Source organism: Alternaria novae-zelandiae (genome assembly GCF_023758075.1).
Source record: "Alternaria novae-zelandiae strain BMP 2774 chromosome Unknown scaffold_2, whole genome shotgun sequence".
In the NCBI taxonomy this organism is placed as follows: domain Eukaryota; kingdom Fungi; phylum Ascomycota; class Dothideomycetes; order Pleosporales; family Pleosporaceae; genus Alternaria; species Alternaria novae-zelandiae.
The window spans coordinates 225,572-241,651 of NW_026056962.1; the positions used below are offsets into that span (position 1 = coordinate 225,572).

At 51.7% G+C, this 16,080-nt stretch overlaps 5 protein-coding genes across 5 annotated transcripts; 4 read left to right on the plus strand and 1 right to left on the minus strand.

Moving 5' to 3' along the window:
- Positions 1 to 1,467: 1,467 nt before the first annotated feature.
- On the plus strand, positions 1,468 to 3,226 carry J4E88_001119 (uncharacterized protein; the record flags this gene model as incomplete). Its single annotated transcript, XM_049394791.1, has 3 exons — positions 1,468 to 1,571; positions 1,634 to 2,229; positions 2,277 to 3,226. 3 exons carry the CDS (start codon positions 1,468 to 1,470, stop codon positions 3,224 to 3,226), a joined length of 1,650 nt encoding a protein of 549 aa, XP_049258655.1.
- A 680-nt stretch (positions 3,227 to 3,906) lies between these two features.
- Positions 3,907 to 5,926, plus strand: J4E88_001120 (uncharacterized protein; the record flags this gene model as incomplete). The annotated part of the gene is made up of 3 exons (XM_049394792.1): positions 3,907 to 4,059; positions 4,116 to 5,693; positions 5,744 to 5,926. The coding sequence occupies 3 exons, from the start codon at positions 3,907 to 3,909 to the stop codon at positions 5,924 to 5,926; spliced, it is 1,914 nt and encodes a 637-aa protein (XP_049258656.1).
- Positions 5,927 to 7,065: 1,139 nt separating this feature from the next.
- On the plus strand, positions 7,066 to 7,518 carry J4E88_001121 (uncharacterized protein; the record flags this gene model as incomplete). Its single annotated transcript, XM_049394793.1, has 1 exon — positions 7,066 to 7,518. One exon carries the CDS (start codon positions 7,066 to 7,068, stop codon positions 7,516 to 7,518), a length of 453 nt encoding a protein of 150 aa, XP_049258657.1.
- A 13-nt stretch (positions 7,519 to 7,531) lies between these two features.
- On the minus strand, positions 7,532 to 8,498 carry J4E88_001122 (uncharacterized protein; the record flags this gene model as incomplete). The annotated part of the gene is made up of 3 exons (XM_049394794.1): positions 7,532 to 7,949; positions 8,002 to 8,319; positions 8,380 to 8,498. 3 exons carry the CDS (start codon positions 8,496 to 8,498, stop codon positions 7,532 to 7,534), a joined length of 855 nt encoding a protein of 284 aa, XP_049258658.1.
- A 4,079-nt stretch (positions 8,499 to 12,577) lies between these two features.
- J4E88_001123 (uncharacterized protein) lies at positions 12,578 to 15,103 on the plus strand (the record flags this gene model as incomplete). Its single annotated transcript, XM_049394795.1, has 5 exons — positions 12,578 to 12,688; positions 12,955 to 13,052; positions 13,105 to 13,884; positions 13,939 to 14,338; positions 14,525 to 15,103. 5 exons carry the CDS (start codon positions 12,578 to 12,580, stop codon positions 15,101 to 15,103), a joined length of 1,968 nt encoding a protein of 655 aa, XP_049258659.1.
- Between the last annotated feature and the right edge of the window lie 977 nt (positions 15,104 to 16,080).

A 16,080-nucleotide genomic window follows, 5' to 3' on the forward strand; every position in this document is an offset into this window, starting at 1 on the left:
AAGCTAATAAGAGCTTATAATAATAATACTTAGCTCTTACGCTATATAAATATTTATTACTAATAGCTTAGCGTAAGTATCTATATTCTACCTTATTACTATATTACTATAAATAAGAAAGGTACCTTTACATTCTTTATCTTACTACGTAATAAGAACGCTTACTATAAGTTAGTTAACTAATATATATAAGTACTTAAAGTAGACGTTACGCCTAATATTAGAATAGCTTTATTTCTCTAGAAGTTAGTAAAGCGTAGGTAGTAGTAATTTAGCCTTTAGAGAGTTACTAATATTAGTTATAATAAGCTAATCTTACTAGAGTAATAAGGCTGTTATAATAGTAAGAAGTAACGCTCTATCTACTTACTAATAAACTAAATAGAATATAACACTACTACTACTTACTATCTATATTATTACTAATTAATAAATTCTCTATATACGTAACTAATAAGCGTACTAATTAAGCGCACTAGCGTAATGTATACTAGAGAATATAATAGAGAAGAGAGAATAGTATTAGATAGTTATAACACTTGTTTTAGCCTATATAGCTTTGCGATATAGATATCTTCTTTATATATTAATTATATTTATAATTATATATAACTAGTATATTATATAAAGATAAAAAGAATATTATAAGTATTAGAACTTACTCTCTTTTAAGAGAGAGATAGTATAGTAAATTAAACTTATAACCTCTATCTAATTAGATCTAGCGCTAATTAAGTAAGAAATATTAAATATTTACTTACTTCTATATATAGACTTGTACGCAGAATCTTATATATTAAACTTACTATATTATACCTTTATAAAAAGTAGCTATACTAAGTAGTAAAAATACTAAGATAGTAAAAGACTAAATTACTACTTTATAAAATATATAGTAAAAGAGAAATATAAAAGTAGATCTTATATATAATAACTACTAGGCCTATATTTAAAGTAAGAAGAGCGTCTTATAGATAAAAAAGATTTTATATCTTATATATAGTATCTAATATATAGATAGAGATACTAGTAGTAGTTATTACATAGTCTAATGCTACTATAGAGGTAGAGAAAAAGAAAGATATAAACTAAATAGCTATTAAAAATAGTAATTATAGCTCTGCTATTATAAATAGATAGGCTATATATTATAAATTTAGCGTTATTAGGCTAGCTAACTTATTAGAATTATTAGGTTTAGTAGCATTATTAGTAATTAGATAGAACAAAATTTTATCTCTACAAAGTGTAACACAAACTAGGGCTTAAGGCCGCCACGATAGAGTAAGGAATATTAACCGACGGTAGGTGGGTATCGAAAAGATGTTTCCCATGTGCAGTGACGAGTATGGCCGGAGAAGGGGCGACGGGCAGGAGTAAGCGAAGCGTTCCTGGGACGCGGCGCATCACCGACTGCCGCCTGCGCAGCAGCAGCAGCAGTCAACCTTCGCCCAATTCCCATCCAATATGTCGGCCTCGACCGAATCGAGCGCAACCAATGTAGATTCTCACAGCGAAGACGCGCCCCGCGTTGAAGCGCTCTTCCTCATCAAGTTCGACAAGAAAGTTGGGTACGTCATGCGACGCTGGACAGCCGGAGTACCTCAGGGAGCTATGCGCTGATCACTCACAGCTATACAATCGCCTGGAAGCGCACAACGACACCGGATATTACCCTCGATAACGCCGTTGAATACAAATCGCTACCCTCAGGTCTGCACTCAGTGCAGAATGACCTCGTCTACTTTACCCACGATGGCTATGCCGGGCTCAGCGCCTTCGCAAAGGGCGACGCGAGCGCAGAGGATCGCAATGCCACGTTCGTTTCCGTGGGTATCCTAATTCAGAAGGAGGGCAGATTTGGGAGGCTAGGAAGGAGCTGGCTACTGGCCGGCCGCTTGGAGAAATTGGCTGCAGCTCTGGCGGACGACCCGGAAGCTGTGACGCCGCTGGACGAGTTCTGGCAGGAGCAGGTCTCGAGACATGGCAAAGGCGACACCACCTCAGAAGCCGGAGAGGCGAAAGGTCACAGCAGAGCGCGCGCCATCTCCACCGTGAGCGCTGTCATCAAAGACGAGGAGAGCCTGCCGGACTACCACCCGGCCTTATCTATACAACGCTTCCTCGACGTATTCGGGCCATTGGTCTTCCGCCTGCTTCAAGCGGCCCTGCTGAGGAAACGCATCCTCTTCGTGGGCGTCCCGCCGGTCAGGACTGCCTGCGAGTTTGGTACGTCTGGGATCTTGTCATTGGTTATCTTCCAGCTAACATGCCAGTCTACAATCTGTCTGTCCTGTCTAGCATATCGCCTCGCGACACCGAACGTTTGCCTCCAGAGACGGAAAACCTCCTCCGCCTACCCACCCTCTTCTCCGTCGGCGTACACGACATACCTCTCCTCGACGACCTTCGCAAGCCCAAACACGGCGGACACACACCGGGCCTCGAGCCATCAGAGGGCTGGGCGGCGTGCACAACGGACGAAATCATTGTCACAAAGACGCAGCTCTACGACATCATCGTCGAATTACCACCCAGTTACGATGCGCCCCCACAAGAACGCCGCTGGCCGCGGATACGAACGAGCGATGGCAGTTTGATCAAGGCTAGCCAGCGGGATGTTGCGCGCTACAAGCTTTTGCACAAGGAGCTTTTCAAGCAGCGCACGAGATCGGAAACATCGCCCGAGCCGTATACGGACGACGAGAACGACGACACTGCTCCCCTGCTGTCACGCGACGAGGTCGATACCAAACGCGCCGACGACGACTTCAACGAAGCATACGACGACACGGTGGTAGAACCAACAACGTGGTCAAGGCTTGCATATATGGGCTACATGTGGTGGGCTTCGGCTGGCGAGAGAGATGCATACACGACAGCCGAGCGGGAGACGGACCGCGAGCTGATTGGCGACCTCTCCGCCTACTCACAGTCGTTGGAGACAGCGATAATTGCGTACTTCCATCGACAGTCTTCGCTGCTCATACGAACGCTATCGCAGATCATCGAGGCGGATACACAAGGCGAAAGAGGAGACGACGACGATAATGACAGCGATGCGTTGATTGTGGACAGAGATGACCTGTCGCGAATGGGGCTGGATACCTGGTCAGAGGCTGATCGCGCCTTTGTGCAGGAGTTTGGTAGTCTGTACTTTGGACGTACTGTTGGGGTCAAGGGCAGTGAAGTGGAGTGCTGTGGTTTGCGGGTGCCAATCTTCTAGCTGGGCTGGGAGCGTTTAGCTAGCCACAAACCGGCAGGTTCCCGGTTGTGTGGAGGGCTTCAACGGTGAACACAGACTGTTGTGGTGTAGGTTAATGACAGTCTACTTGTTGCGGGCAACGTTGGAATCCGCTCCATCGCATTAGTGGCGCTAAAATGTTGGGATCGTGTACCTGGAATACCCGCTTTCAGTCACAGGCTGAATGGCGTACAAACAACATGTTTGCGGCTGTATACACGTCCGTATAGCTATGCACACCTCGGTCATCATGCTTTGGGTTTCCGCGTGAAGCCTCGGGGGTCCGTACACAATCAAATCCGCGTAGCATGATTTGTCGGTTTGGTAGAGCTCAGGCAGCCCGAAGTCGGACCCCGCAATTGAATGCACAGGGCGCGCGCAAGCGAATTCTGCGCCCCGCATCGTCATATGCCATTCCCAGTGGCCGGCTCAAGGCCTTAGTATCACCGACCAAAGTTTTCTTTTGCTGTGAATCATACCTCGCGCTGTACTAATAGTCTGCCTGTGCGCACGTCTCCTGCGTCTTTCCATATCCCAAGTGTGTTTACTTTGCTCGAATTCACCCGAGATACATTTTTGGCCCTCCATTGTTGTTGCTGGGCCATCAAGAGACTGTTCTCAAAGTAGCGCCTCAAGATACCTGCTGCATTAATCACACCAAGATGCCTATGCTCAAAGAGCCCTGGAAGAAGTACCATCCCTTCAAGCCATTGAACCTGCCGGACAGGACATGGCCTAACAAGACCATCGAGAAGCCACCACGCTGGCTGTCGACCGACCTCAGAGATGGCAACCAGAGTTTAGTAGATCCCATGGTAAGTACCAATCCACCCAGAAGCCGCTGCGAACCAGCATCTGACACGGACCGCAGGATGGCGCGCAAAAATGGGACTACTTCAATATGCTAGTCAAGCTCGGCTACAAGGAAATCGAAGTCTCCTTCCCCTCCGCGTCGCAAACCGACTTCGACTTCACGCAACGCCTAATCCAAACACCCGGCATAGTACCTGACGATGTCTGGATCCAGGTCCTCTCGCCATGCCGGAAAGAGCTCATCCGCCGCACCGTCGACTCCCTCAAGGGCGCGCGCAAGGCCATCCTCCATCTGTACCTCGCGACCAGCCCGTGTTTCCAGCAGATCGTCTTCAACATGAACGACGATGAGACAATCGCCCTCGCAGTCGAATGCACAAAGTACGCGCGCTCGATAACCAAGGACGACCCTGCGCAAGCCGGCACAGAGTGGGCATACGAGTTCTCGCCCGAGACTTTCTCAGATTCGTCTCCAGAGTTCGTCATCAAGGTCTGCGAGGCTGTCAAGGCAGCGTGGGAACCAAGTGTAGAGAACCCGCTGATCTTCAACCTGCCAGCCACCGTGGAAATGTCGACACCCAACGTCTACGCCGATCAGATCGAGTACTTCTGCAAGAACATCTCCGAGAGGGAGAAGATCTGCGTCTCTCTACACCCACACAACGACCGAGGATGCGCAGTAGCGGCGGCAGAACTGGCACAAATGGCGGGTGCAGACCGAGTAGAAGGCACGCTCTTCGGCAACGGAGAGCGCACAGGAAACGTTGACCTCGTCACCCTGGGCCTCAACCTGTACACCCAGGGCATACATCCAAAGATCGACTTCTCTGATCTGAAGTCAATTATCGATATGGTGGAGAGCTGCAACAAGATCCCGATACATCCGCGCGCACCATACGGAGGCCAGCTTGTTGTATGCGCCTTCAGCGGCTCACATCAAGACGCAATCAAGAAGGGATTCCAGATGCGCAAGAAGAACGGCGCGGACAACGAGAGCCGGTGGCAGATCCCATACCTTCCCCTCGACCCCCAAGATATCGGCCGCACGTACGAAGCCATCATCCGCGTCAACTCACAAAGTGGAAAGGGAGGAATCGCCTGGATCATCCAGCGCCAGCTCGAACTCGACCTGCCTCGTGGTCTGCAAATCGCCTTCTCCAAGATTGTGCAGAAGGAGACCGACATGCTCGGCCGCGAACTCCTGCCAACCGAGATCACGAACCTCTTCGAAGAAGCCTACCATCTCAAACGCAACCCTCGCTTCTCCCTTGTCGATTACGAAATCAAGGCCGACCGATCAGAGACACCTCTGCCACCGCAAGACGGCCGAACAGTCAGCAGCCGCAACCTGCGCCGTATCTTCAACGGTGTCATTGAGATTGACGGCCAGGAACACAAGATCCAGGGTTCGGGCACCGGTGCGCTGTCATCGCTGGCCGATGCACTGAGGAGTCTGGGTATCGACCTGGACGTTGTAGACTACAACGAGCACACGATTGGTACAAGCAAAGACGCAAAGGCCGCGACCTACATTGGTTGCACAGCCGCGCAGAGCAGTCAGAAGGTCTGGGGTGTTGGTATCCATCAGGATGTGGTTCAAGCGTCTCTCATCGCTATGTTGAGCGCAGCTTCTTCAGTAGGTCTTCGCTCATGATAATAAGCAGCACTTTGGCTAACACATCACAGTTCCTATCATCGAGACCTACCACACCCATTCCTTTCCGCCCCAAGCGATCGAACACCCTCGAGATCCCCAGCCCAGACTCAAGTCCTACACGAAACGGCAAACAAAATGGAAGCACAATAGTGGATAAGCTGGAGGCTGCCGTTAACGGCAGTCAGGCGGACGTCAAGAGTGCGGGGTTGTAGCGGCATGAAGTCTTATCAACGCTTCACAGTTCAGTTTCTCCGTTCACACATATCGCATACAGCATTTGGGATGTAAAAGGTCGGGGCATTGGAGTTTTAAAAGTGCTGTCTCAACGGAATGAGAATATCTAAACAAGGTATCAATAGCTGTACTCAAATCACACATGTAGAACCTTACAATATCCGCGTTCTGTGTTCTTGTCCGCTTGCCTACCAGACGTTTTCATCGGCACAGCTCCCACAGCAATCGCTCTTGTTCTTGCCATGCCCAGGGCGTATCCGACATCGGCACATGCATCCTACACAATGCTTATCGCCGGCTCATGGACCCGTAGATGTGGATACCGGTTGGTGTGAAGTAATGCCCGACATATGGATGACATACCGGCCCAAACTCTATCTACAACTCCGATCCGTGTCACCATATCCATACAAGATCACGATCATAACCCTGCCCACCCCCAGCGCATTCTCTCTACCAACAAAGACAACCAACATGGCAGAAAACGACCGGAACAGCATCCCCCCAGCCCCAGCCTACTTCCCCACATCCGCCGACTCCCCCCTCCACCCCCCAACCGCCCTCTACACCACCCTCCGCACCCTCCCCTCCACCTCCCTAGTAAAAACCCAGGATTTCACCATCCCACCCCGCAGCGGAAAAGCTTGGACCGTACCCGCAGGCGCACTATTCCGTCTCTCCACGCCCGAAGGGCCCCAAGTCGGCGATTTAAACGTGTGGAACCAGCATGATCCCCGAGAGCGCTTCTGGGCATCTAGGACGAGGCAGTTGCAGGGGAGTCATGTGGTGCAGGGGGATAGGCTGTGGAGTTGCCTCCCGTTTATGAGGCCGATGTGTGGGCTTGTGGAGGATGGATGTGAGATTAGGGATTCCGAGGGGAAGGGCATGGGGAAGGGGAGGGAGAGCAGCAGGGATGAGAGGGGTGGGGTTACGAGGTGGGGTGGACGGTGTAATGATTTGTTGGGGACGAGGTGTGATCCTTATGGTATGTCTGAATGCGCGGGTCTGGGGTTTGGTCTGGGATGGGCTGTACCGCGGGACTCTTCTTGTTCTTTTAGATTCTTCCGTTCAAATAGAGTATGCGGAAGTTATGCTAACGATTAACGCAGTTTCTAACATGCTGACATCCTCATCCTACGATTACCACTGCCACTCCAACCTCGTCCGTTCCATCTTGCCATATGGTCTGACGGAATTCGATGTTCACGACGTACTCAACGTATTCCAGGTCACGGGTCTAGATTCCCAAGGCCGCTACTTCATGGAAGCTAGTCCTGCGACCAAGGATAGCTTTCTCACCTTCTTCGCCGAGTTGGACTTGTTATGTGCGCTGAGTACATGCCCAGGTGGTGACCTAAGCCGGTGGGGCTGGACGCAGGCGGAAGAGGGAAAAGAGAAGAAAGAGGGAGATGATGATGAGGGGATGAAGAGTACGTGCCGACCTATTCGGGTAGAGGTTTATGAGATCAAGGAGGAAGTCAAAGGGGAGGTGTTGAAGGGGTGGAAGAAGCCGGAGAAGAGTGGATATAGGGGAATGCATGGGATGCGTATTCCTGAGGGCGAGGCCTAGTCTTTCCTAAATTCTACAACTTGTTGCTTCCATGAATCTTGCCGCCATCGAGCACAATTGTGTCTCCGTTGACATGTCCGCCAGCCCTACTGCTCAGATATACAACTGCAGCTGCGATGTCCTCTGGCTTTCCTACCCTTCCATTCGGGTTAGTCTTTCCCAACGCCTCCTCACCACCAGCCTTCTCCATCAGTACACCTGCCATCTTGCTCATGAAGAATCCTGGCGCAATACCGTTGACAAGAATGTGTCTGGGCCCTAGTTCAACAGCAAGGTTGCGCGCAAGATGCAGGACTGCGGCCTTGGATGCGGAGTACGACCAAGAGCCTGTCTCACCGAGAGATCCCACGCCAATCCCTGCTACGCTGCCTGTTACGATGACGCGCGAGGGGTCTTGGACTGTTGCAGCTTTGGTGAGGAGGGGTGTGAGTCTGCGCCTATATCAGCGCTATTATCAGATAGTAAAAGAAACGAAAGACTTACTTCTGGATTGTAAAGAAGACACCCTTGACGTTCAAGTCCATGACCTTATCCCATCCATTCTTCTCATCCGCCTCTTCAAACTTGCTGCCCCAGGTAGCTCCTGCATTGGCAAAGAGAATGTCCACGTGATCGGTATGCTTGCTGACTTCCTGCACAAGACGGTCGATCTCGGAGACCTTGGAGCTATCCGCGGGAATGGAAATAGCTACTGCACCAGGCGACTTGTTGGGGAGCGCATTTAGGGCTGCGACGGCGGCATCGCAGGCTGAAGCTTTACGGGAGGTGATGAAGATCTTGGAGCAGCCAGCTTGCATCAGGCTGGTCTTGTGTTAGGCAGGTGCGCTGGAATGATGGATGGAAGCAGATGGATTCATTTACCCTGATGCTGCATGGAGACCTAATCCTCGAGATCCGCCGCTCACGACTGCGACTTTGCCTTTCAAGCTAAAGATGTTGGTGAAGTCGTGCAGCTGCACATCTTGTTCCGCGGATGCCATGACGATTGTATGTATCGAGTATTATGTATGTGACGACAATGCAACGTTATGTGCACACCAACAATGCGTTACTATGTGGGAGTGTTGATTAGTCGTGATTCACGACTGCTCATGTAACGACCTCGGTGCTGACGGTGCCCAGCCATCCGAAGTTGTATCAATGCATACGTGATGTACCGAGGCTGTAAGTCGCGCTAGTCTACTGCGTGGGGTAGCGCGTTATCCAGTGCACATGCTCTTTCTCAGGTTGTGACGAGGACTTTGAATGAGAGAGTCGTTGATTCGTTGCTCATAAGTCGAGTCGGAGAATAATTCGCTCTAAAGCTTGCCTATCTCCTCCACGTATAGTCCCGGAGAATACCAGGGTGCTTTTATCTGCGCCGCGCGCTGCGCTACAAGAAAAAGCATTGTCTCGAGTGTTGGCTAGAGGTGCAGTTAAGGTTGTCGGATCTAGGTGTGCGGCAATCTCGGAGCATCGTACAAGGACATAATGGGGACGCTGGTGTGAGACATGGCTGGACTCGAGGGCCACAACGTCGAGACTCAACGTGAATCGTATTGCTCAAGTGAGATGTCGACGATGGCTACGGCACGAGAGCGAAGGTCCAATGCCCAGGTAGTGCGCGCGCTCCAGTGCGCCCGCCTCGAGTATCGGAAGTAAACACCGGCTTCCTAGTCGGCGGGAGGCATGGAAGGCGCGAAGAACTTGGCGCATTCCGACGACACCACGCGCACCCACCATGAAGAGCGTAGCGGATATTGCAGGAGCATCAACGTGCATCCTTCAACGGTTTTGCTGTCGATACATACTGTTCTCGCTCTCCTCGCCGACCTGGAGAAACTGCCGCGAACAGGACGACGCGTTATCACATCGCCACTCTACCCCAACACGACTCCGAATTTCGCAGATCTCCATCCGCCCGCCAGAGACAAGCTTCTCCCTTTCTCCAAGCGTCTAAGAGATTTTCTGCATGACCTCCTATTCGGGACTGACATGTGCTGATCGCCCCGGTTGGAAACCGCCAGGCGAAAGATCACCGGCGAAATTTTAGCCTGCCTCCAACGGCGTCTTATCGGAGGGCCGATCGCACGTCAAACTCGGGTTGCAGAACTCAACTTCGGGTCCGCCAAGACACATTCGGTCCATTCTCGCAGATGAGCGGCTCACAGCACGCTACTCTTCCTGTCATCCCAGTCTGTTTTCTCGAAACCCCATCGGCTGCCTTCCTTGGACGGAAGCTACCGACCCGCCAGGGGGCCGCGCAATCATAGATGATCAACGAGCGATCACAACTGTAGATCTTTTCACTGCTGTTTACTACTCAGAGTACGTACGGGCCTCGTCGACACACAACTATGCGGCCGGAGGGGACGGCATCAAATCGATACTTGAGCAGACGTCGGGTGTCACATTCCATACCTTCCGCTCCACGCGACATGTGCAACGGCGCACAGGATATAAAAAGATCAAAACTCCGACTTGCAGACACAAATCGTACCGTAGAAGCATTTTGCGGGCCTCTGGTATGCACGTCCTGATCGACACGCTCAACAGATGCTACAGACCATTGAGATTGGTGCTCGCTCTTGCGGATACCGCAATGTACCCTGCCGTGTATCAGAAACATAGCACCGTTCTTGAGACGCCCGTCAAAAGCCTCGTAAGGCACCTATCCGGGCTTGCTATCCGGCAGCTGTCAGTTTCAGGTGGCGAGGGGCCGCGGCGCGGTCTAGACGAGCGGTTCGGCAGTTGGCAGTAAATTTCCACCCGCCTTGACCTGGTTTCTGGTCACCTCGGCTTCGCATTGCTCTTCATGTTGCATCTGACTGGCCGAGCCGCTGTCGACGCCAAGCTCGAAATCAACAGAAGGACAGACTAGCCATACATTGGCCTTGCCTGTGGGGCTTCCGCGACGGGCGCGGGCACGCGCTGCAACGTGGGGAACCACGTTTTTGCAAGCGGTGCCACGCCTGATGACGGGCGCCGCAAGGTCAGGGATCTTCTCCGGCGACGCGCGCAGAACAATTCTCGGAACACTGTCCTGAATGAGGTAGTGTTAATTCAACGCTTAGTGTACTTACCCACGAAGATGTACGAAGAATCTTGTTCATAGTGACATCAGTGTGAGCATTACGTAGGTTCAAGGTCTGCCAACAAATCGGAAGCCACACGGCAATTGATGTGGCTGTGGCGTACCGTGCACGGCGATTCCACCGCTCAACGTGCTGTGGCTGGGGAGGCCTGGCTACAGTCTCCGCGAATCCCACTAGGGCATGTCGGGACAGATCGCTAGTGAACCACCATGACGGTGTTCCCTATCTTCTTGGGGACCGAAAACTGATCCTTCGGCGCCTTTTTCGCCATCGTCTTTCAAAGTCCAGAGCGCTTCATCCGAGTAATCCTCGTGCTTGCAGATTCGAAATCCCGTGTGCTTTTGCCATGGCTGCAGGCGTTAGCGAAGTGCCTTTCTTCAATGCCGCATGCAGGTACACCCCTGTATGAATCTCGCCGAAAAGGTATGCCTTGGACGTTTTGGGTGAAGCCATGTGGACCGTCTGGCATTTAGGCACGAACCGATCATCTTCTGGAACATGAGGCTTCATCAGAGCCGGACAAGCTGTCAGGTAAGACTAGCCATCCGGATCTACGTCCGAGCCTGCTAACGGAGCTGCCAGCCCGTGTAGAATTTGAACTAGAACACTCGCTTCGTCTCATTCTAGTCGAAGCAGCACCAGCTGTATGCCGTGTGCGGAGCCATTGGGCAGTACTCACGAGACACAAAAACATAGGTTTGCACGACGACTTCTATCGGTCCACTCGTGGACGGGAGCCAAACCACATATCTGGGCATTCGTGGTACTATCAACCCGCAATAAACTTTGCTCCTCCCGTATACCGGTACGTCGAATGCACAGGAGGCCTCTGCTTCGTGGTGTTGTTGAACAAGGCTTGCTAAAGTCCCCTACTTTCCCAGGATACGGAGCTTTGTACAGGGTCCCCGAAGCTCCTTTCCATTTCAGCGCGTCGCCAAGTCGACACGTGCTTTAAACGAAGCACCTTCACCAATCCCCTGTGTCGCTCAGAGCATCCATCCGAGATCGAAAGGTGGCGACCTGACAGGGTCCTTCTACCGCCTTACCACAAGGTTGCTAGACGAACTTCACTGCAACTGGGAATTGAGCTGATCATTGCAGCATTTTGACTAGCATACTAGCCCCATACGACGCCCCGAAATACCCAGTATTTCCTTCATCGGATCTTTGCCGAGATTTAACATCGTTCCCACGAACCTTGCCGTCTGCCGAAGCGTCTCTTGTCTCCTCACGGCCGTGAAAGTTCAATCATCACACACCACCTCGCAGTTCACCCTAACCAGTCTAGCCACTGACCCTAACCTAAAGCTGTGGCATCTCGGCCACTCAGCCGAGCGGCTGGCTGACAGCACTTACTCAGGCGACACAGACCCGACTATCGCGCTCCAGCCTTCTGTATGCCCGAGTCACTCAATCTGCCCAACCTACCGCTCGCTTGCACGGTTTCTCCACTTGGAGCGAAGACCTGTCACTTATCTTGTTCATCCACAAGTTTCCATCTTCCGCATCTTGCATCACGCCAAGGCAGCATGAGGTGTTGACGGTTGGCTTCCATTGGTTCAACACGTCTACCTGGTCCCACAAGCTACTAATATCGTTGGCCCGTTCTGAGTAGCGCTGTGTTCGGCTTCTACCGAGACCACTTACTCTTTCTCCATAGCGACATCATCTCGACTAGAACTTGTTACCTACCAAGCGAATTTCGATACCCACACCCGGCCTGTCTTCGAGCGCTTGGGCTATCTCTCACAATGCGCAAATCTCCGCCAGGTTCCAGTGGGCAGTCGCCACGGACCATGATACCACCACCAAGTCCGTTCACGATGTCGCATCCGGTTGCTCGCACGACTACTCTGGCGGCGCCTACTGGCCCACAGCTTGGCTCCCGTTCACCTGGGTATTCTTCGAACTCTTATAGCCATTCCACTTCACCAAGTACGGCATCTGGAAGCCTGCCGGACCACAACCACGATGGCGCGAGCCTGATGATATCCCCTACTCAGATATCTTCCGCGAACTTGAACGCGCAAAAACGCGCATACAGACAGAGACGTAAGGATCCCTCGTGCGATGCTTGTCGAGAACGCAAAGTCAAGGTGAGTAAAGAAAATAGAAGGTTCATACGTACATGAAAAGCAAGTGTTTTGGTGGCATTCCAGCAATGCCATCAGAGGCGGACAAGCGAGATTGGGGATGGATGATCAGGTACTGGCCACCTAGACGACCATCTTCCCTTTCAGTCGCGTCGAGCGCATGCGTATCCAGTTGCGCATGAGCTTTGCTGAGATTGACATGCTTCCATGAGCAATGTCAGGGCATTGAATTGGAGACCATGTGAGGATGTTACTGACCACTATTTTAGTGCGATGCAACCGAGACATCGGCTTGTTCGGAATGCTCGAGCCGTAACCACAGGTGTCAATTCACCAAGGAGACCAACCGGCGAATGTCATCCATCAAGTACGTGTTATGACTTAGCCCACTTGGACGAACATTTGCTTACGTTGCATAGACAGGTCCAGGATCTCCAGAGTCAGATTGCCGAGTTGACTCATGTCAACTCTCAGCTGCGCACCAAGGTCTCCGATGGTGAGCCTTTAGATCCCGAACGGACAGACACGAAGCGCAGGCTTTCTGAAGCTCAGATTGGCGCCATACCGGGACCACGTCCGATCACAATGCCAGCCTTGAACAACTTCGACCAGGTCCGCAGCAACATCCGAACACATGCCCAAGGCATATTTTCTACACCCCATCACGATCCAAAGGGCGCTGGATTGACAAATTGGCGGTCACCCGAGATACCAATACGCGCAGACTTTGCGTATCTCGCTCGCTCATACATGGAGACGATACACGAGTCGTATCCTGCTGTTCACTGGCCCACCTTTCAGCGGGAAGTGGACGAAGTGTACACTTCGAAAACATTCGAGGGTTGCTCTCGTGAATGGGTTGGATTATTCTTTGCGGTATTGGCTTGTGGTGCTTTGCAAGCTGAACCGGGGCACACCAACTCTCCTACCTCAGTGTCAAAGGGCCAGGCAATGTATGAGACCGCGACTGCTGTTCTCCAGTCCTGGCCGCATGATGTCTCAGTTACATATGCCCAAGCAGCACTTCTGTTGAGCATCTACGCTACTGAGTGCAACTTGGGCCCTGCGGGCTCTATGTGGCTCGCCTCTGCCGCGAGAATGGCTCAGGAATTGCAAATATGCCCTGAAGTCGATGTCTGGCCTCTTGTCGACGGTGAGATCCGACGTAGGCTCTGGTGGTCCATCTACGTTCGCGATAGGTATGGAAACTGTTTCTCACCTGTTTTTGCCAACTGCAGCTGACTCTGAAATAGGATCATGTCGCTTGAGACAGGCAAGCCTATGATCATCAACGAAATCGACTGCGAAATATCTCTGCCATCCGCCGTGGACGACCGCTACATCCAACCGAACAGTTCCTTCCGCTCGTTAGCGAAGCCAACTCACTATACTGGGTTCATGGCGAACATACACATCACACGCCTATATGCGCCACTGCGGCAAATTCTCAAATCAAGCGTAGTTCTGCCACAGAGCCTACAAAGCTTTGATGAAGAGCTTCGACTTAAGTTGCTGCTCCTTCCTGAAGCCTACCAGCCTGATTCCAATACACTGTTCGACATGTCGGCACTGCCTACAATCTTTTGCTTGTTGTCCGCTCGCTTTAGTGTGTACCGGCGCAATCTGACTCCAGTAGCCGGTCTCGCGGAGCGAGTGAGTGCTCTAAAGCGGTGCTTTTCTGTTTCTCAAGACACGGCAACGTATGTGTCAAGGGCCTTGCACAATCCTCCCAAACAGGATTCTGGAAAAACATGGGAAGAGCTAGTAGCTTCGATAGCGAGCAATGCCGTATGTTTGCACTTGTGGAGATGTATACTTGTGCTATGCTTCCGTGGCGAGTACAAGGCTGCACTCGTTTGCTTGCATCTCTCTAGGGCTATTGGCAATCGACGGAAGCTCAACACGGCGTGCGGAAAGCACGTGGTATTCTTCCTCGAAAGGATGTTCGACAGAGTGCGTACCGGGCGCGCAAGCAGTCATCAGCTCGAGCAGGATGAGGAGATGATCGCGTACGTCAGTGCGGACGCTCAAAGCAGCCTTGAGCATTCTTGGGTTTGGGCGGGTGATAATTTGATCTCTTCGAGCATGAAGCCAGACCCGACCCCCATCGCTACAAGATCGCCGAGCGGCGATGAACCGATGCGGGACGCACTACCATTGCGCACGTCATCTGGTTCACCGATGAACACTACAACTGAACCGGATGAGTGGAGCAAGGTTGAGCAAATGGTCAAGCAGCTGATGGATGAGCTCCTTCATCGATCCACGCAATCGCCTGCCTACTATCCTCCACCCCATAATCCTGTTAAGCGCGTGCAGTTGGCACCGGAAGCACCACCACCACCACCAAAGATGGCACCAAACCCAAGTCCGACACCGTCAGGCACAAGTCGCATCAGCATTGCGAACATTATATGAAGCAAAAGGCTCCCTACAGACTATAGATAGCTCATCGCCGGCCTGTACGGATATTCGTTGAGACAAGCACTCCGGCCAGCATTCAACTGGAGTAGTCCTTTGGACTCGAATACCTGCATTGGGTACTACGACCACCGCATGTAAACTATTCGGAGCAACACATTCGCTAACTCCAAAGCGCTGTACATTCGTTGTGCACATTCAAACCCCCGGGTCGTCCTGCCGCCCGCAAATTGAAGCCGAAGCAAGTACACCTCCCGAGCCAGTTTTCGACATTTGCTCGAGCATAACAAGCATTGCTCTCTGGGCCAAGACGGGTTGACGCTGCTATGGTTCCACGCTTGCGCTTGTAGTTCAGCTCTCATTCGGTGCGTACATGATTCGCTTCAGCAACCACGCATGGTCAAGGCGTTGAGATGTCTTGGCTATTTGATACCGATTGTCGCAATCCTCTGCGTATAAAACGATATTCAAATATACTTCCATGCTTGCAGTCCAATGCTGCTTGCCTCCGTAATATATGTTGCACTGCAGTCCCCAATGCCGTGACAGTGCTCAATTGACTCAGCACTAGTGGAAATACTCACCTATTGGAATGCTTGGGAATCTCACTTGCGCACACCTAGGTTCGCGCCGCGACTTACCCGCAGGCTTGTCTTTCAGCGGCACATAAGAGCCATCCAATCAGTACCTAGCCATATACTCGGACGCTACCAGTGTTAAGGTTGGAAGCGAACCTGCGACCGAACTCTGCTGACACCGTGCCTGTTGTGCGACGACCTTGCTGCAATAACGTTCTCGTCAGCTACGCATAAACCGCCATGGCTTAGCTGATACCTACCACCAGCGCATATCTTCTCAGCCCCGAAGGTTGTGAAATGTCATTGCGGAGCAGAACCCGACACTCGCCCGGGCAGATCGTACCTGGCACTACCCCGCCGATAGTCCATCTCGAAAGGCGTTAGCTCGTGGCCGAA